This window comes from Larus michahellis, chromosome 3, assembly GCF_964199755.1.
Source record: "Larus michahellis chromosome 3, bLarMic1.1, whole genome shotgun sequence".
Lineage (NCBI taxonomy): Eukaryota > Metazoa > Chordata > Aves > Charadriiformes > Laridae > Larus > Larus michahellis.
The window spans coordinates 6,607,263-6,628,573 of NC_133898.1; the positions used below are offsets into that span (position 1 = coordinate 6,607,263).

The 21,311-nt window shown below is 41.6% G+C and overlaps 1 protein-coding gene across 1 annotated transcript in view; it reads right to left on the bottom strand.

Moving 5' to 3' along the window:
• The window catches only part of SPTLC3 (serine palmitoyltransferase long chain base subunit 3), an 84,062-nt gene that overhangs the window by 22,204 nt on the left and 40,547 nt on the right, over nt 1-21,311 (bottom strand). Inside the window, exons 5-7 of the mRNA XM_074578192.1 lie at nt 16,873-16,997; nt 14,589-14,682; nt 4,496-4,601 (exon numbers count right to left, since the gene is read on the bottom strand). Of these exons, the coding sequence (XP_074434293.1) occupies nt 4,496-4,601; nt 14,589-14,682; nt 16,873-16,997 (325 nt within the window). The remainder of the gene's footprint in view (nt 1-4,495; nt 4,602-14,588; nt 14,683-16,872; nt 16,998-21,311) is intronic.

A 21,311-nucleotide genomic window follows, 5' to 3' on the forward strand; every position in this document is an offset into this window, starting at 1 on the left:
GTTTCCAGATCTGCTCAAGCACACAGGGCACACTGAAAAAGCTGGATACAGAAAAACAGAAGCTGGCACTGCCCAGGCCAGACGTTCTCATTACGTGGTATTACATCCTGTCTTGTAGCAAAAACTACTAGCTTTGTGGCAGGGATACAAAGCTTCTAGCTGACCCTCATCTCCCTTGTTCGGCGGGTGGGCACAAAAGCTTGCTTCAGTACACACTCAGTTTGAATCTACTTCCAGATGTGAGGAGAGAATCCAAAATTTAGGCATCACTGAATTTTGAAGCTTGATTCGATCCCTACCAAACCACTGAGATTCTTCCTGATGCAGCTGATGAATTGTGGAGCCAAGTGCTTTGAGAGACAGGAGGTGTGCACTTGTGCTGGTCACTTCGCTTGGAACACAGGCTCGCTCTTGACGGGATACTGGCAATTTTTGTCCAGTTTATTTGAAACTTCTCAGGGAAAGTGTTTTCCTACACCCTATGGTACCACAGTTTCAAATTTTTTTTCTGTCAAGAAAATTAATTTACCGCTATTCAACCTATTATCTTCTTCATAACTGCATCACTCAACATCTCGAAACATGCCTTATATTACCTTTATCCTTTCAACATCTGAAAACTTTATCTGTATCCCTTTCAGGCTAGTTTGTAATTGTGAAAATCCCTCCTTTCCTGACCTGTTACTCCCAAGATGTATGCATTCTATTTTAATATTTACTTTAGGTATTGTTTTGTCACATAAACCTTGCATGTTCATACAACAATATCTGTTTTGTACTTTAGAGCAATGGTTTTAAGGAAACCTTCCAACCCCGTCCTCAAATACAACCTCAAATACACTGCAACGATAGAAATGTTAACCTTTAAAGCTGGTCCCTGGCCAAAGACATTAAATGTTACCCCATTCTTTTCTGGAAGTCCGGTCACTTAATCCCAGGAAATAAAAAATAACCTGATAAATTTCCTACAGTATTGGCATTGAATCCCAGGGAACTTCTAACGCACGTGAAAAGGCACTGGGCAATATCTAACTGATCAGAGAGCTATTTTCTGAGCTGGAAGGGAAAATAGAAGCAGGGAAAAAATCAAATGAGAAACAACCTATTTTGATCAGTTTCTGGTGCCCCATAACTCCTGCCCTGGGCCTTGGCCTATCTGACTCCTAGGTAAACACGCGTGCAAGAGAGCAGAAGCCTACCACAAACCATGTAAGAACATAGTTACTGATTAATCCTGAACTGGAAATGGTAGAAGCCAAGGAAAACATAAGCTGGAATTTAAATAATAGAAATATGATTTAGCAAGTCAGTTTAACTTGTGCCCTGGACACTGCCAAATCCTGTTCATGCTTTTTGTACTGAAGATTGATGGCTAGATGGTCTCTCTCAGGTTGGAGTGCAAATGGAATATATTTGCTCCTAGGCTAGTCCAAGTTAAGAACCAGCTTTCACTAGCAGTTACTTTTACTTCTGATGATTTTTTTTTCTTTTTAAGATAACAGAGACATTAAAAAGCAAACAAACGTATACTTATTGCTATTTATTTGACACGTAGCTCGAGTGTTTCCCAACTCAAGGGGCCAATTCTGCCTCCAGTTGTAACCAACCAAAATCTGCAGCTTATGGTTTCAAACACAAGTCTGATTTCCAGAAATGCTCATGTTGGCTAACAATGACCCTTTTCAAATTTTGCCAGCTGGTAAGTCCAGGCCTATGCGCAGTGTAAACACTTTAACATACTCCTAATGGAAAAAGAAGGCAAACTTTTTTTCCATACCATCAACTTCATCATACTAAGTCTATGGTGTCCCATATAACAATATTTTTTTAAAGAAGGAAAGCTTAGTGTTTCTTTTGCATCTCTGGAAAAAGCATTTCTGTAAAAATTTGCCAAGCCAAACTTGCAAGTCAAGATATTTTAACTTGGAGAATGGCTCTGACCAAGTGATTTAAATTCTGTACTAGTTGTCCCTGAAGTATAACTTAAGTCCGTTAAGGGGAAAAATAGTAAAAAAAAAAGCAGCATTAACTATTATAAGAAGAATACATTAACAACACTCTACCTCCTCTCAAACCCTCTAGCTGAATGTTAATTTGGCATCTGGCACGTCTTCAAGAAAACTAACATTAGCCAATATGGGGTTGGAAAATTTTAGTCTCTTTCAAAAATCACGGGCCAAGAAAGGAAAGAACACACGCACAAAAAAAGTACGAGTATTTCTAATATGTCTTTCTCCAGCTTTTCTTTTGCATATGAAATGTTATTAGCTACTTACTGGATTAGACTACACGGCCTGCGAGCCCGTTCCCAGCAAGGGCAGATCAGCTGCGTGCATCTCGGGTTGGCAGCGATGGCAGGGATACAACACAGTGGGGCGTGGTGGGATTCTCCCTCAAGTCAGAGCAGGCTTGCTTTGCAACCAAACCACAACCTTCCATTTCTGATCTGCTTAGACTATGAAAACAACTAAGCGACCAACCTAGCTACTGCTGGGGCTAGTTTCCAAGGAGAGGCTATGAGAGACCTGAGCTTTGTTTTTCTTTTACTTTGTGCCTTTCAGAAGCACAGACACTCAGGGCATGAGAGTGGTCCTAACATTATTTAGCCCTTATGGGGCTAACCCTTTCCGGTTCCTTTTTAGTGAGGTTCTCTGACTTTTAACATGTTTGTTTTTTATTTTATTTTTTTTATTATTTTTATTTTAAGGTTCTTCCAACTTTTGAGAACGAAATCTCCTTTGCAAACGAACTCCACAACTAGAGGAAAAGAGAACTCTATATCAAATATCCATCTGGAAATATAGTTATTATAGTTGCAAATATCTGACAGTGGGTTGGTCTCACTGCTTGGACGGATATATGCTTCTGTGCCACCAGTCTACCTTCTTGCTCCCTAGTGGTCAATATCCAGGGTAAAGGATTTAAAAGTGAACAAAGCTCAGCAGCTGGAGCATTTTCTGCAGGCCATGTGACCGATGGGAATATTTGTCAGTAAAATGTTGGTGGTCCACTTAAGTTCTGCATGATCAAAGTCCTTAAATCTGAGCTTTCTTTTAGTAGTGCCAAGCTATGTTTATTTGCAGTTTTGCTCTGTTTATTCTGGTTGAAAGGGGACGTTCAGCCTGTTTTGGATCAGCTGATCTGCTGCCGACCTGTTTCAGCTCTGAGTGACAGGTGTTTAGATAAGGACTGATTTGTTCTATTTGCAGATGGAAAATGTTAGATAAAAAGAAAGCACTGACAACTATGAAGTTGTGATGACATGAGATCGTAAAAGATTCCTCATGAAAAAAGCTAATCAGCTCAACTGTGCCACCATTTCTCAATAAAATGGCATAAATGACTGTCCATCCAGACTGTCTGTATTTCAGCAACACATGATATGATCCCTACGTATAAAGTTTAATGTTGCTTTCATAAACCATGTCACGTCCTGTGAATCAGTGGTTTTGGTTCCCTTCTCTCCGGTGTGGGTGTCACTACTCCCAAAATTATCCTTCTCCTACTGCTCCCCTCTCTTGCCATCCCCACAGTAGCCTTGCCTAGATCCCTGTAAACCCTCTTACTGTCCAGATCCCTGCTTCTTCAACCCTTCCCTCCTCTTCCTCTAGGTCCTTGCTGTCCACCAGCCCCATGGCTGCCTCCCCATCAACCTTCTCCCAACTTGAGCGGTTGCCAGGAAGAAGCCCAAGATGGTGAGCCTGGCTTGTGCCTCTGCTTTGCTGCTCAGCTCAAGCGACGGTTTGTCTTTCTGGTTGGGTGTAAAACGCACCACACTACTGAACCAGAGCTATCTGACTAGGATGCTCTATAATTACATGGTAATATTGATGCTGATATTATCTGATGGATTCTCAAAGGCGCTTATCTCATTCAAATTCCTCCAAGGACTGGGGCTACATGAAATACCATTATATAATTCTTTGAAAGCCAGTCTTTTAATTGTTTTTCCTGTTAAAGTGAGAGTCCATTAGATCCATCACTAATTACTGGAAAGGTGATGATATCACTTGGCCTATGTTTAGCTTGAGTTTTTAGATTCCAATAGCTGGGTAAGAACGGGGCATGCAGAACTTAATTAGTTCTGTGTAGTTGTCTTTTGATCTGCCCGTCATAACAAACAACTTCAGAAAACTCAGCTTACTCACTTCGCAAAACTCCTCACCCGCTATAGCTCCATGAATTTTATCACATCTCTGACAACATGCACCAGCTGATGATCTGTCTTGCTCTCACTGTACATCCCCCACTTCACTGCGATTTGCTAAATCAACTTTCAGAACAATGCACAGGATCTAACTGGAGCAAGTTACACCAGGGCTCAGACCGATGTAATGGAAATCAAGATGTTTACAAGATCACAGAATGTTGTTGTACCCTCCACTCTCATTAAGATTTCTCTTAGATACCTAGATTCAACGTTCGCTTCACTCAATATATCATTCTGTCCTCAGAAATGATAAAGAGTACTCGTGTTTCTCAAACACAAACATACCTGTAAATGCCCTCCACGAGGATGATAATTTTTCTCCATGCTCTGCGGCTTCGAGGCTGCCCATATATTATTGCATCCCTCAGCAGCTTCTCAAGGCTCTGAATATCTTTATTTAAAAAAAAAAAAAAAGAAAAAGGACTTAGGAAAAACATTAACAAAGATTTTTCTAAAGAACTTTTGATTTTCTACTGGGCACTATTTTCTCCTATACGGAAAAAGACAACATTAAAAACATGTGGCCTGAAGATAAACTTCCTTTATTAGTAGGCAAGACCCAATGACTGATTTAGTTTGCCTGCCTGCAATCTCGTGACAAGGAGAGTTACAAAAAGCTTCCAGTTATGCACCTTATCTGGGAAACTTCTAGAAATTCTTGGCATATGTTTTTATTTAAAGGCAAAAGGCAACCACTTCGCCTAAGTACTGAGGCTAATTGCCTGCAATTCTCTGTATGAGTTGCTGATATTCATAATGTCTCAAGGCTTCCGAATAATGACATTTTGGTTGCTTTCCAACACCACCACGGGCTCAGGAACATGCGTTGCTTCAGCAAAGGTTTGGATCTGGCTGTGTGAAGCACACCAGCATGGCAGCAAGAGAAATCTTGTCCTTCTCAAGAAGGAAAGTGACTGAAAGATTGCCGATGAGAGAGGGAGAGACAAGTGGATGCACACACATGCGGCGTGGATCCGCTAATTTGGTGCCAAAAGGCTTGGCGCTGGCGAGACTTCAATATAAGGAGGCCCAGAACAATGTTAGAAACATCCCAGGAATAAGGATCAGACCAAATGCGACTCTCAATGCAGAGTTGAAATCTGAACAAAATTCTGGTGTCTTCACATGAACAAACACCCTCCAAAATGAATTATTCTTGTACTTTTCAGGAATCTGGATTGACATTTCAAAATGTTTTCAAAGAACATCTTACAGAGACACATACTACCCCAAGGAACACCGCAGATCAGCTCAAATTGTGGGTTGAGAAAATCAACGGCATTTTTCCATGATATAGCCCCACTGTTTCAGCCGCACATTTTAATGCAGTCATTATAACCTTCTAAAATAGACCAAGGCTAATCTGTAAAATACCATTGTCCCAAGTGAAGAAAATGCACCACAGATTTATTAATATTGACATATAATTTGGTTTCCACCTGACTGGAACTGTGCCCTTTGCACAGCAACTGTCCATCATGAATAACCTATGACCTGAGACATGGCCAGGTTATGCCCTGAACCTTCCATCCTGATACCCCACCTCTTGCTAGTACCGTTTACTAATGGTGGCGAAAGACAAATTTCCCAGAAACACCTGTGCCCCTCTGCACATTACCGTGTAATCTCTTGACCTAGGCAAGACCTTGCTATAATTTACAAAGCACAAAACATGCACAATACGTTGCCCCTCATTTTGATAGTACAATTATCTGCACGGCTCAATGAGCTCGGAGAGAGAAATGCTGTTATGAATAACGCAATGCAGACAGCACGGTTTCCACTAGATGGCAATCAAGGAAAAAAAAGTTCCTTGGTGCTTTAAGAGGGGAATTTATAACCCAGCTGAGCATTTGCAGCATGCGCATATTTCATAGAAGAGAGCTGCTCGCCTTCTCTTGTCTTTTGAGGATTCAGAAATCCTTCTGAGTTCTGAGAACTAATGGACTGCCCAGGGTGACAGAAAGCTCACTTAGTCACTCAAAGTAAAATTTGGGCGCCCTCTTTCCTAACACTGCATTATTTGTCTGTGGATGTCATTGTCACCTAAATCCTTTTGGGACCTTTGAAACCCTCCTCTGAATCACACAGGGTCTTTCAATTCTATATTTTCTCTACATGTCAGTCCAGATTGCTTCTAGACTTCAGGAAAGTCAGTTTGCCCAGTCCTCCGAGCTAAAAGCATGGCTTGAAGATTCCAGTTGTTTTAACACTGAAAGAGGAAAAAGCAGAGGATAGGAGATATATACAAGTCTGTTTAATAGAGCTGTTTGAAAAATACACGGATGCGAATAGCTCCTCTCTCCAGTGTGGAACATGAGAAGGCAGATAGGGAAGAACCTCTCCGAGGGATGAGCTTGTCTGACTTCACACTGACATAGTCCGGCTGAAGTACAGGCTAAGGACATGTTCGTTTGCAGGATCAGGGCTATCTCACTTTCATTTTGAGGTCTCCTTCTGAAAAACATATATGTGTGACCCTTTCTTAGGTGTGTAACAGTTAACACATAATTTGTTTAGGTGCAAATAAATGTTACTGACCTTTTTACTCTGTGCACGTAGTGCCTCATTTGGAAGGGGGAAATTGGGAGGAAGAGAAAATGTTACCTTTAATCTTGCCCCCCTAAAGGCCGCCTCTGTTATTCAAAGTGAAGATGCGGTGTTGTCTACGTGCTTGTGCTTGGACCGTGCAGAAAGTGGGATATACTGAATGCCAGGAAAAACAACAGTGCAACCCCAGGTGACTTCTGGATACCAAATTATTTGCCCATTAAATATAGTTAGGCTGTGAAACACTGGGACATTGAGATGATGAGTTGCACAAGTCCATCTTGAATAACCAGTTATGGGGAAAATAACTGTCCTTCCTCGTTTGACCATCACCAGCCCAGGCTTTTTAGTGGTAATGGCTAACAACCGGTCACCAGCCCGGGAGGTGGTGTTAAGCATTTCACTAGATTAATTAGTCAAAGCACAATCAAATCTATCCTTGTCTCAATTTCCACCTTCTCCCTACGGTACATTGTCTAGGTATGGAGGATAAAGTTTCCTAAGCGGGGACAGCAGATCTCTTGGGTTTTTCAGAATTTAATATAGACTTGCATAATCCCTGTTTGGGCTCCTTCAGAGTTACTTCAACAGAAATACTAACAACACAAACTGCCAGTGGGTTGAAGCGAGCCCGGACCTGGGCAGGCAGCTGTGTGTCATGCTGCCTCCAGTGCAGGTGGGACTCCAGGCTCCTGGAGGGGCCCCTGCCCTCTCCCAGGCACACTCAGTACCTCCTTGCAGGGAGACACGGCGTCTCCACCCCTCATCCTTACATTGCAGTGCTGGGGATGTCATCACCGTTCCTCCGCGTGGGCTGGAAATCTCCTGTGTGATGTCAGCTGAATCCTTTTTTAATTAAAATATACAGGCTACTACTACCCTTACATCCTTCTTTCCTTCGCCTCGTGTTTGCCACTCTCGTTTTCAGTTTCTCCTACTTTGCACTCTCACGCAAGTTCACACAGAGTCTGGGGCTACCTGTCCCTTCTCAGCCTCCCATGCAACCACCTCTCCCCTGCTGCAGCATTTGCCTTGTCCTCTCTTGCTCTCCCCCCGCCGGTACCTTTCCTGGTCACTGTCCTTTTGTGGGTGACTCTGTGGCTAGCTCCAATGCTGTCCCTCCTTGCAAATCCCTAAAGCAACAAAGGGAAGCCACTGCAAGGGTTTTGTCGATCTAAATAGTAACCGTAGGACTGTAGAAAGTGGTTTTCATTCTAGTGAAACCCTAGTCTTTGAAAAGTCCACCAAAAGCATCTTTAAAGTCCTTTCCCTGAGATGACAGCTTTGAATATCTTCGTTTGGAATGGGGTGGTGGGAGTGGTGATTACTACAGCCACCGGAACAGTCTGAGAATCCCCTCCCTGCCCCTCAATTAATATAAATCCCCGTGAAAGTAAGGAACGCTCACTCAGGAAAGCTTCCTATCCACACTTGGCAAGTCAGACATGGCTTTCTCAAATCAGAGAGGGCAACTGCAGACACAGCATGCTAGGAGCAGGATATACCAGTCTCCTCTCTGTGGCAGCGTCTGTATGTGTCACAGGGAAATACACGCCAAACTGGATTAGGCTGCGGTCCACCTATCTGGTGCAATGATCTTGTCTCTGATAGTGGCCAGAGGCTTCAAGGAGGACAAAACTTTAGTGGGTTATGTGCCTTTCATCCTGCTCTGTAATAGCTATAAAACTGCCCTCCCTTCTTAAATTCACAGGCCACCCACCTTTGGAAAAAACAAATAAAAAAAGGAACCATCTTGTGCTAAACCACTGCAAACTCTTCGGTTTTTGCAACCAAAGAGAGTTTTCATTAATTTTTACCTGTTCATTTATCTCTTTGGTTTCCCCTTATTTTATTTGCTCGCTTGCTTAAAGGCATGCAATAATAGTTTTCCTCTTCTTTTTTCTTCTTTTTTTTTTCCTCTTCTTTCCTCTTCTTTTTTTTTTTGCTAGAGAATCTATTTGCACTGAAAAGTGAAGGCCTTCCACTGCCTAAAAGTTCTTTCAATGTTAACTACAACTCCTCCGGGTAGCTGTTTTCTCTTTAAGGTGTCCTCGTGGCACACAAATCTGAACTCCAAAGCATTAATTTGTCTGAGCAGACTGAGAAATGCCAGAGTTGGATTAACATAAATTCACAACCGTCGTCCAAGCAGGAAACTATATTTCGTATGGAAACCTGAACAGCTCACACCTGCATGACACACTTCTGTCATCGCTCACCTGATTTGTGAGAACCCACAAACCCCCTTACTACTTTCACAACGCTCCGAAAAGGTGCGTAAGGAGGAGCTAGGAGTGTACTACCGTGATCCCCATTTCAGATGTGGGTTCAAGTACGAGATGAGAGGCCAGATTTTCATCTAAACAAGGTGCTTGGTTCTGCCTTGCAATTGCCTGCCCTCCTCATCGTATCGCTTGTTCTGATTGCACGTTGAAGTGAATGAAGAGAACCGGAAATTTTTCTTCCACTTGGCCCGATTTCCGTGCGCATTCACGACATTCCCACAGACTGCTCATGCAATTGCAAATCTACACCTAAAAATATGACTGCTGTTGAGTCGCTTGATGCTATACGGGAAAAATGTGGTAGAACTAGAAAGAATAAACAAGTCCTAAGCCTTGTACAACACCTTCTTATATAGGCTGATATGAACAGAATTCACGTGGATGTAGTTAGTCGGTAACACACTCATCTGTCCACTGAATAAACAAAGATAGACTCCCCTGATACCAGTACAAGACCCAAAACTGCCGCACCTGGTACCAGTCTAAGACCCAGAATTGGTGTGACAGAAAACCCTTGATAAAAATCACAAGCTGATTAATGGTTAGCTATTTCATTTTGCTTCTCAAGTTTTATTGGAAGGGTCAAGGGATTTCAGCTAATATTTAACCAAGATAAAGGTCAGAGGTTCTGAAAATGTGCTGTAAAATATGGGATATTAATAAAAGATCGCCTTAGAAATAAAAAAGAGCGGGTGATAAGTCAGTCTCTTCCCGGGCCAGGAAATAAAAACATCCAAGAGCGTAGCCCCCATATAGCTGAAGGACCTCCATGCTGGTGACCTGGGGAGGGTGGGAGAGGCTCCCTGGAACCCAGGCCTGGTAAGGGTGATAACAGACACTTTCTGGCACAAAACTAGCCAAGGTCAGGCCACTACCGCCACAGAGGTGGGGAGGTATTTTAGCCTCCTACCTTCTTCCCACTGCATCCTAGTTGTTGGGCCATGCTGCTGGCTGCATTTCCAGCGTAAAAACACAGTTCTTTTCTCGCTTCCTAAACAAATCCACCGCCTGGGAAATGGTAACTCGAATGGTGCCCACGCCACAGCAGGGGAGACAAAAGGCAGATGCTTTATGGGCACGTCAGAATGATTTTAGCCCACTAAAAACACTACTACATGAATTTAGGACTGGTCAGGTCCTAAAATGAGGGAAAAAAAAAAAGAAAAACAAAGGAAAAAAAAAAAAAAGTAATTTAAAAATTCCCCTACACCCTGTCCTCAGAGCAGGAGCTCCAGGGAGCTGAGCTTTGCTACTAGCATCCCCAGAAATTCACAAGTCTCTGGAACAGAAAAAGTCCCTTAAAGGCCAAATACCCTGTGGTATACTGGTGTGACCTGGGCAGGGTGAAGACTAGCAACAGCACTAATGAGAGCCCACAGGAAAGGAATGCCCTGGTTCAGTAGTTTTTAGTTATAGGGCCGAAATGGAGTATTCTCCTAAATTTCTCTCACGTAGATCATCTGTAGGTGCGTGCCCGTGTGTTTCTCTCAGCCCAGGCCTGTAAATTCCTGTCTGTTTACAAGGAAGGGACTGTTCAGTGGCAGGGCACATTCCCATGTCCAAATAAAAATGGACTTATAGGTCCACAGCACATTTTTGTTCTACTATTCACCTTAAGGCTTGAAAACCTTCTGATACACCTGTGCAATGGTTTTGTCAAAAAGGAGAAACATCCCGATGCCTTTTATTCTACTTAGGAGAAGAACAGAGGTGTAACGATCTCATCTGCTCCAGAAAAACCATTCAGATTATTTTGTGAAAAGTGAAACGCCCAGCACAGCTACCCACTTATTGAAATAGAATTTCATGAACTTTTGAAAGAATAAGAATTACATTATGCATAATTAAGATGATAGGTAGAGATTACTTCTTGGGTTACTAATGAAGTAACCAGAATTATTTACTTTCGTGTAATGACAAATAAATCCAGTTTTACAGATTATATGCTTTGAAATAAAATAACACATTTTTACAGTGTTAGCTACAGCATTGCCTTTGAAAGATGAACGTGCTTCAGTAGCAAGTTTAAAATGGCAAGTTTTACTCTCTGTTCTATGAAATATTATCATTGAAGAAAGTTTCCTATAATTTTGCTTTTAAAAATAGTTTCTCCATAACAGGGGGGAAAAAAAACAGGGAGGGGAAAGAGATTTACAATGCCGAGCTTGTTAGGAAGGGAGGTTACTAGCACACAGCTGTGCAGGTTTTTTGTATAATATTCAGGAAGTAGCTGGTTCAGAAAACGTCCCATTGCTTCACTACATCGTTACATAATTATTCCTCTTCATTTTGATAACCATTTATAATAACTGCAACAAACATTCACACCTCACCCTTCTCCCAGTGCCTCTTCTACACATGTGCAACCAAGGAAGTCAGAGCCAAAGTAAATATGTTATATGCAGTTTTATCAAGCGTATTACGCAGCATTTCAAAAGAGGCTGATGTAAGCAAGAAGGAGCACGGAAAAAAGGTCTCCCTTCTCAAGCTGCATTCTAATAGCAAAAAGGTAACTTCAAAATCTGCCGCCTGATTGGAATTTATTTCTGATTGTCCTGCACGAAAAGCATGTCTCGGGCACTGGTGGTGGTACCGCCTGGCAGCTCTTTTATTGTCTTTAGTGTAGAGCCATACCGGGTTCAAACAGTATGTGTGTTTGTAACCGGGCGCAGCTCCAAAGGAGATGAGCCAACCCCTGCCAGCACACCATTTGGCTCCGTACATACAAGGAAGAATGAAATGCACATTAAGCCCTAATCCTCTTTGGGATAGGACTCAGATTTATTCTTTGATTCTGCACCTTGCTGGAGAATTGTCCCAACTGCTCATTCAAGGCCCTAGCCAAGCCTTTGACACAGCAACATCCTCTGGTTGGTGCCCAGGACCAAGTTCTTTAAAGGATCGTGGATTTCCTTACATAACATGACATACATCAATCCCCTGTCCTTAGAAAGGAGAGGTGGATGGTACTGCCTTTTTTGACTAGAACACAGAGGAGGATTTTAAAAAGTAAGACAAAACACATTACTACCTGATGCTGAAATTAATGCTTATTAAAGATCTTCAAGTGGTAACTCCCGGGGCAAAATTTTCTATTCGTCCACAGGGCCAATACATCATAAGGAACCTTCCTTTTGCATCAAGCCCCATGACATGGATAATGGCTTAATTCCCTGGTTCCTAGGCATGACAATGACAGCACTAACATAGTCTGACAATTTGGGCATGTGTGTGCATGCCTGTATGTATGCTCTATATCCACACACTAGCAAGAAGGATAGGCTGGGAGCATAAGCAACACAGCTCTGATCTAACGAAACAAGCACCTGCCTAACTGAAAAGAACCCTCCCAAGAGAAGCTGGAGGTTTTGGTAATGTGTGTCCTTAATTAATTTGCTGTACTGACTCATATTACACAACTTCCCAACAGATCCACATAGAACGAGGCCGTTTACTTCATTTTGGGTGACACTGTGCATCCTACAAAGGCAGTCCTGCTGGATCACGCATTCCATTGCTATTCTCCCCCAATGCACATCTTATTTTCTCCATACGTGCCAAAAGGCACATACATACATTTCTGCACATGTAATTTTAAAAGCTGTTGGTAATGTGTAATTCATGGGTATGATTAAGGAAATATGCAGAAGAACTTTCCAACCATGGAACTAACGTACTGAAAGACTCACACTGGGCCAAGAGAGACAGCACAAATGTGTGAAGCTTCTTCACATGAGCTGCTCTCTAAATGCAACTAAGCTTACGACTCAAGGCTTACGAAACTGTGATGACAAAAGCTGACGCTCAAATTCCAAACAGTATTTGCATACGTTTCCAGAGTTTCATTTTGAAAATAAGTTAAGGTGATGTTTCAGAACTGGCATACAAGACTGACTGACTTTGGCAAATCAGATCTCTGATCTAGAAAGCAATGAGTTTTTCTAAAGAAACCCGGATGGGCTTCCACCGATATTTGCCAAGACCCTTAAAGGGACTGTCTGTATTTTCCGGTGCTGGATTAGTGCCTTTTGTACAGGTCACTATTATTTTTAGGTTCACACGTTATTCAAAAGAACATCATCTTTAATTTATCATAAGCACAAGCAGAGGCTGGTTAGGTAGCAGGTTCTTGGGAGCAGAATGAAATATTGGGGGATAGTTAGAGACCAAATTCCTTAAAGCGAGAATGACAGCTCCAAGTGATGTCTTCACTCACTGCTTCCCTAGCAGTTGAGAGTAATACACTCCTCAAACTGGAATGTTCTTTGAAATTCTGTGGGAAGCGACACAAACCAGCTGGGCTGCACGCAGAATAGATGGGTGGAGAGGCTGAGAACATTTGGATTTGGATAGTGAGAGGTCATCCTGCAAGATGTGATGCAAACCTAAGTTTGAATGGGATAAGGAATGGAACAAACTAAGGAAGAGTTGAGGAAAGACTGGTATGGCAGCCATGCCTAGCAGATCCAGATTTGTGGAAGTGACTTCAAGTTGGGGTATGCTACAGGCTAATCTATGAATAATTACTTCTGTAAAAACATTCGGCTTCACATGATCTTTAATTCTTGAATGATCTTCAGAAATTGCTTCTTGCCCAAATTATGAATATATATTAATTATAACAACACTTTATATAATAATTATAGCGCACTCTTCATTCCAACAGATCCTTAGGCCCTTTACAGCATATACATAATTCATTTTTGCTCACCTCAGGGCTGAACACAACACTTAATAAAGAGAAGGGACTGCATTAGCTATTACCAAAGGTGATAAGGCCTCTTTTCTCATTCCTCACCACGTCTCTAGCTTCTTAACCTCTGTTGCAATCACTGCCTGGTGGCAGCAATGGGGGCAGAATGGGCAGTTACAATGGGGAATAAGGGGAAAGAACAAGCTCTTGTCATCAAAGTCAGTCACAACGTCTCTGACAATAACCACAGCAGCGTTAACTAAGTAAAAGTTTAAAAGCAGGAGTATTTTAGAAGAGAATTATATGATTGCAAAGTTAATGTGTGATTTCTATACTAAAATTATAGTTCAAAGAATATTTGTGATGACGTTTGTAATATAACCATCTGCATCTTTGGTATACCCTAGGAATTCAGAGTAACCGTTTCAAAGTAATGCCACATTAATATAACACTGGTTGCACCAAACCTGCTAGAAACAGAGGCAGGAAATATGGAGTATGTTTCTGTAAGTATGTTTTTACTGTTTTGGCTATAGTGACAGTAACAATGAAACCTTTATGACAGCACACAGTCGTTCAACATGTCAAAAAGAGAGCAACGAGATTAAGACTCCGAATTTTGAAATTAAGGTCCAACCTGATGACCCAAATCATGCACAATAGCAATTAGAGTATTACGCTATTAATTTCTCCCCATCAGAAATCACTCATAATATTGAACAGTTAATCCTTCTGTCTGGACAAAGGTATTATCTGGGAACGGAAAGCAAAGGAAGCGTTGAAAGGAAGAATTCTTGCCTTTGAGGTGTGAACAACTCTGTTTCTCAATATTTCCAACTTCAATACTCACTATTATGCTTGAAGATTCTAATAGTAGCACCTGAAAGCCTCGCACCAAGAACGAGAGAAGTGTGGTTCAACTCATCACTTAAAATGAGGCAGCCCTGTGGAGAAGGAGCACAATAAGCATCTGCATGAACTGGGAGGCTGTTAACCTGCTGCTGTGTGTCAGCAAACACGCGTGTCTATGATACAGCATTGCACCAATTAAGCTGTAAGTATTACACATGGACTGGATTTTCTGTCACTTTTCTGAAGGTGCCAGGACGCACTGCAAAGGCAGGCATAAACTGTGGGGTAAGATTCTCAGGCGTTCCCAGGTGGTGCAAAGGGGCAAAATATTTCCCGTAAGTGGAAAGCGGTGAATAACCATAGTAGAGATTGATTGCTTTATAGTGAAATCACGTCGCTTCCTCTGTCACCTGTCTACAGTCTAGTTTGCGTTGCAAGGAAAATGCAGTCACCACCTCATATATAAGGATTGCATGACAGTCAGGTTAGGAGGAGTAATACTGAGGCTGGACTGACATCACCACTTTGGGCTGCAGAAATGAGATCAAGACAGATCGATGCCTGATAAATCCCACTTCCACTAAGATGTGAGTGGAGCCTGGGCACCAGGCAGAGACTTTCTCTGGTAAATGCATATACAGCTCACCTGTAGCATATTTTTCGTTAACTCAGTTGAAAACTCATTTTCTTTTTAGAAACTAAAATAGAAATGCAGGACAAATAACTTTGTAAGTTATATTAACAGGAGTCGGGATTCACAGTTGAAATTCAAGCCAGAACCCTAATTTAGCTCTTTAGCTTTCTGCTACACATCTTATCTTATTCTGTGGTTTCGTTACCCAAAGGGCAATACAACAGTAAGTAAATACTTATTTTGGAAACACAGATTATGCCTAGGTTGAGAGATAACTCAGACAAATCTGCCTAAAGACTGTTATGCAGAACTGACAGTAAGAGTATACGCATCTTGACAAGAAAATGCAGCTGCTAGGATTAACTATAGAGGAAAATTTAGGAATAAATCTCCCCAACATAGGGCAAGTACCTAATATCTGTAATATACATAATATATTACAATACTATTTAATATTAATATATATTAAATTGTTACAGTTATATTCTATATAATATACATAGTAATATCTTTATTCGTGCCACTTATATCTAAATATCCCACCTCTGACAGAGGCCTGAGTCTCCCCCTGAGGCCACCTAAGTGAGGGAAAATTCTTTTATAGCTAAGCAAGGGACAAGAATCTCATGCTGTTATGTACGTCTGCAATTTCATCCATTTACCTTTATTAATTCTCTGTATCTGTTCCCTTTGAAATTGCTGGACAACTTCTCCAGCACTCTTGCAGATTGAAGTTCATGTTCTGGGCAGCTGAAGTAATTCTCCCTGCCCAGCCCTTGTATACATGTACTTTAGAAATCTCTTGCAAAAGGTGGATTCATCTTCAATAGTGAGGGAAGAAGTGACTTCACCTCTACGCCGGTGCTTCAGAAGAAATCTCGATCATACACCACACAGTGAGTTAACTCCATCTCCACCGAGAGGGAAATACCGTTTCACACTCACGTGACACACTTCATGCTGTTTCCCACTTGCATGAACGAAAGAGGAGCTACCCGCTTTCTCAGCTAACAGCACAGTGTATCTGCTTGTTACGTCAGGAGTCGGGATTGACAGGATGATGGATTTTCATGCTGTTGTGCTAGGTACCCCAAATTGGAGATGAAGTCTCTTCAACACCAAATAAGAACCCAACTTTTGTCATATGGTCACAACTTCAAACTTGCATTTGCTGCCAGCTTTCTTTGCAGGGCTGGCTGGAAATCTGTTCATCATGAATGCGTAACACTGTGTTTTCTCTTTTCTGAAAGCGTTGTAAAAAATATCCTAATCATCATCTTTCACCGCAGGCAGCTGGGCAACATCTCTGCAAGTAGCCCAAATACTTCATCCCACAACACCCGAGTAACGAGGTGCAACATTTGCTTACTTTTTAGGGAGAAGTAACCTCGTTAAGAGAAGCTAAATAACCATATCCTATCGCTTATCCTTAAATAGATGTTAGGCATGTGTGATAGCAACACTCACGAGTTAGAGAAAATGATGAGGGAGCACATTTAAGGTCACAGGGTCATCAGCCTTATGACTCATGCATTCCTGCTACCAAGCTTTGTTCCTCAATCAAGCCTTTCCACTTAATACTGCAATAGTTGTTAAAACAATTAATAAACAATTCTAGGTTCTAGGTATTCCTTAAGGAAGTACTCACCTTCCCAACAAGGGCTGGAATATTCATCGAGTTAGTTGCAAAGCCCATGCCAAACACCATAGCATCTTCCACACCAAGGAACGTGGCCACAAGTTTCTCCAGTTCTACATGTTTGTCTAGGGTGCCTGGAGAAATAAGCACAGGGAATCTTAAATCTTGTTAAACTGTGAAAGTTATTAATTCTAAGGACATGAAACATACAAAAGAACAAGTTAGAAGTGTGTTCATTACGCTATATGACGTTAACTTCTAATGAAGGTTTTCTATGTGTATCTCATGCATGTGGGATAACGCAAGAAAAAGCAAGGATGTAAACCAGCTGCACCTAATGCTAACAAATACTGTTGCTGTTAAGGTAGCAAAGCAGTTACTTTGGGAAAAAACTTTCCTCTTTCCATAATAACATCTTTTGACATACTTTATTTTGAAGAGCAATTTTGTGCCTTTTTCTTCCCCCTACAGTGAGGACAAAAATACCTCCTTTCATAGGAAATGCGGGACAAACATCTTAGGCATTCTTTAATTCTGTCTGGATGTGAAAGCAAAAACTGAAGACAACAAAATTCTTTCATTTTTTCTTTTGCATGTGTACAAAATCCTCAATTATGATTTTATATGGATAGACAAACAAAAGCGTCCTCCATCTTTTTCCGCTTTGGAAGGTAAAAGCTATACCACTCTCCATAATTGATTATAACTCTCCTCTTTCCTCGCTCTCAAAAGTCAAACACCAATGATAAGGCAACACTAGAGAGCCTTTTTTTATTGCATGTTACTTATCCAATATTAGTGCCTGGAGTCTCCAAACAAATAAGGCACTCCAACTGTCCAACAAAAGCAGTATCTTTCCCGCCCAACTCACAATGGAGGATGACAAAATACAAAAGGCAACAGATGAAAGAGTGGTGTTAAGAGATTGAGATAACAAATAACTTCAAACAGTAATGAATTATCTCAACTTGCCAGCTCTCTAGTCTTTGGTTGCCTGGCTGTGCATTGCAGGTACCAAGGCAGAAGGAACTCTTACAGGATGATCTGTGGGGAAGAAAAGAGAGTGGCCTGTGGATTCCAACAGAGCATTTCCCCTATTAATAAGGCTGTAAGCAGCTAACAGAAGAAAAAAAAATAGGGAAATGAATCTCACCTCGCGCTGCACAAGTTGATGTTACAATAATAAAGGCAAAGTGAATGACAATTGATGGGAACAAGAAATCTCTGTTCACTGTGATGGACAAAGGGCAGATGAATGGAGGAAAGCAGAAGCTTGGCTAGACAGTCTCGACAAGAATGATGAATCAGGAAGATGATCTTACCTTCGACATGGAGGAAAGCTCGTTAAAAAAACCCCAACAAATAAAAATGGCAGCAGTACAGTTTCAGCAGCAGCACTAACTCAGCTGGTTACAGTGAGGTAGTGTTTTCATTGTTTTTTCTTGTTAAATATTCAAAGTAAGAATGGCAACAGAATGTGAAAAATATCATGCAGGCAGGTAAGTCTCCAATAGCCAGGGAGGTAAGGAACAAGGATTGTGTGGCTTCTGGAAAAAAAATGGATTACACGGACAGTAAAGAACAGTGGTGCTGTGATTTTGCACAGAGCCTGCCTGGGTTCTGCTGAGCCGACTCCAGCAGAGCTTCAAGAGTGTCTCCGCTTGTTTTATCACACCCGGTGTACATTGGGCTGGGTTGTCTCTAGCTCTGTGCTAAGTTAAGTAACACGAAGCAGAAAATTTGGCTCTGCAGAACCTCCAGTAGATTTGAGCTGGCTCTGCACCAAGCCCTTTGAGGATTTAGCAGCAAACTTAGCAAAATGCTACGCTTTGCATCTGTAGATCCCGAGATACACAAGGATATGTGCTGGCTCTGCATGCAGCCACCGCTTAGTAGCCAAGCTCCATGAAATACAAAACCGCATAGCGTTTGAGAGTTGAGCTGCTCATTGAAGAAGCGCGGGAGAATCTATGTCTTAACCTGTAAGCCCAGTAGATCTCAGGGTGTATTTCTATAAATTTTTGCATTTTGAGCCCAGTTAGTCCTCAGCCTGGTTACAGCACTCATTGACAACTGAGGGTTCCAGCATGGTCAGCTGCCCTAGTGTTCCCTGCGGATGTTATCTTGTCACTTGAGGGCTATCGGCACACAAAGAAGATGAAGTCTGAAATGGAAGCTTGAAGCCAGCCACGCTATGGTCACAGCTTGAATTAGAAGGAGGTTTGTGAGAGCACGAGAAACAAGCAGTGTCTGCTTTGCAAGGCAGGCAGTTGAAGGCACGAGAAAATTGTCCCTGACTCTTCCAGGGGTAAATCTGACACTACTGAGGTGGAGTTAAAATTGCTTTTTGGGGTTGCATCCTATGTTTTCTGTTTTTACAAACAAGAAAAGCCTGACCCACTACAGATTATTCTGTTCAAGCATCTATTAGATGAACCAGAAAAGAACAGCACACTTTTGACCTGTTTTTACTGATTTTGTGATGGTGAAGAATATGATATTCTGAAAGTGACCGATTCCTACTTATTATTTACTAATCTTAAGAGTGAATGCAGATGATATTGTATATCGCTATTGTCTGCAAATGCTGCAATATAAATTGGAATGAACGGGCGTTCGGTTTGCAAAACCAAAACCTGAGTGACAAGGATTTGCAAAACGAGCCCTAGTTTTGAATGACTTTAATTATAATGGCAATATTGCAGGTGGTAGGTGAGGTGTTGCAGAAACAATACAATACATATAGTGGGAGGTCTGTGACAACAATGTACATCGAGTAGGGCTGATACGGCATATCAGCTTGCACTTTCCCAGGTTTAAAGTAAGAGGGGTACTTATTTAATAAATTATGCAATTATTTAATCATATCAGAAGATTTCTCCCGTACGTGTCAGTCCTTGGACACATATAAACTGCAGCAATTACATCACTTCTCTCCACTGGAGGGGTCAGACACGCTTTGCTGGCGTAAGGCTTGTCCACTAGCATTCCCAGCTGGTCATAGCAAGCACCCCAACCGGCACAAACAGCACTACCAGGCAGATGCAAATTTGATCCAAAGGAACTTCCACTGGCACAAGCTCCTACATCTCAAGCTACGCAAGGAAGGCAGTAATTACACTGGGTCTTCATTAAGTCAGCCTTAGCAGTGTCAAGTCAGGTCATCATGGCCTTTAAAATGTCTTGCATTGTGCTGGATTCAGACCAGCATCATGATCTGGTGAATCAAAAGTGATATACTAGATACGTTTTTATTAATACACTGTCTACATAGATACCTTCTATACTTGTCCTATGCATAGACATTAGAATTTCTCCCCATACTCTACCTGCTCTGATTTTTGTCCTGACTACAGCTTAGTTTCACCTGAGAAATGAGGATAGAGCTAAAGAATCTATGTCATCTTACTGGGAAAGATTTAAGACAAAAAGGAAGAGAGAACGCTACCTGCATCTTTAAGAGACAAAATGGAATACTTTCTTTGAAAAGTTATTCCTTGCTGTTGAACAGTTGTATGCAATAGAGTCCAACAAGCGTTACTGTGCTTCAGGCTTATACAGGTGTTATGGAAAGTGAAGCTGAAGATCTTATAAAAAGTGGACTTTCACAATGTTAGCCACCTCCACAGATTCCCACACTTTTCAAAGCAAATCCCCTCCTTTTCAAAATCCGTTGACTCAGTTTCTCCTATCAAGAAGCCACTGCACGACGGGGACAGGGAACATTAAGTATATTGTACTTTCACAGGCTGATCACTGCGCTTGGGTTGAAAGTCACTGGCAGTCTACTAGACAGATAAAGCTTGAAAATGCACACCCCGTGATCCACGCAGTTCGTTATTTAGCTTTGACGCTTTCAGCTTGGACGAAGTGGTTTATGCCACTGGTTAGTCTGTCAATACAGTCTTGCAGGTTCTTTTGTGCTAATGACATGTACTGGTTACTCTGCCAACACTGGCAACGGTATCCTTTGATTGAATTTTTTATTTGGAATTCTGAGACCCAAAGACGACAGGAAAATACCCGCTTGCTTCAAGTTAAACAAAAGCTGGAGGATTAAACTGATATAAGCAAAGAGTCCTTGAAAGAAAAAGAACAGATTTCCATAAAAGCCACTTCCACGTATGACCAGCAACTGGGAATCCTATGGATCACTGATGTGACACACCAAGGTGAATAAGAATCATTACTCTATGAAAATGACAGTTTATCAAATGTATCCTTAGGAGGGCAGGGAAGAGAACAAAACACCTAAACTTCCCTGCCACATTTGAAACTTAAGGTCATAAACTCACTCTAAGATATTTGTCAGAGATGAAAAAAATATTACTGAAACACATGCACGCATTTACAAAAGCAAGACTGGATGAGTTATTACTAGAAGGATGAAGAAGCAGAAGATGTGGAAAGATTCCTGTTTATTCACACATTCCGCTAGAGCGGATGAC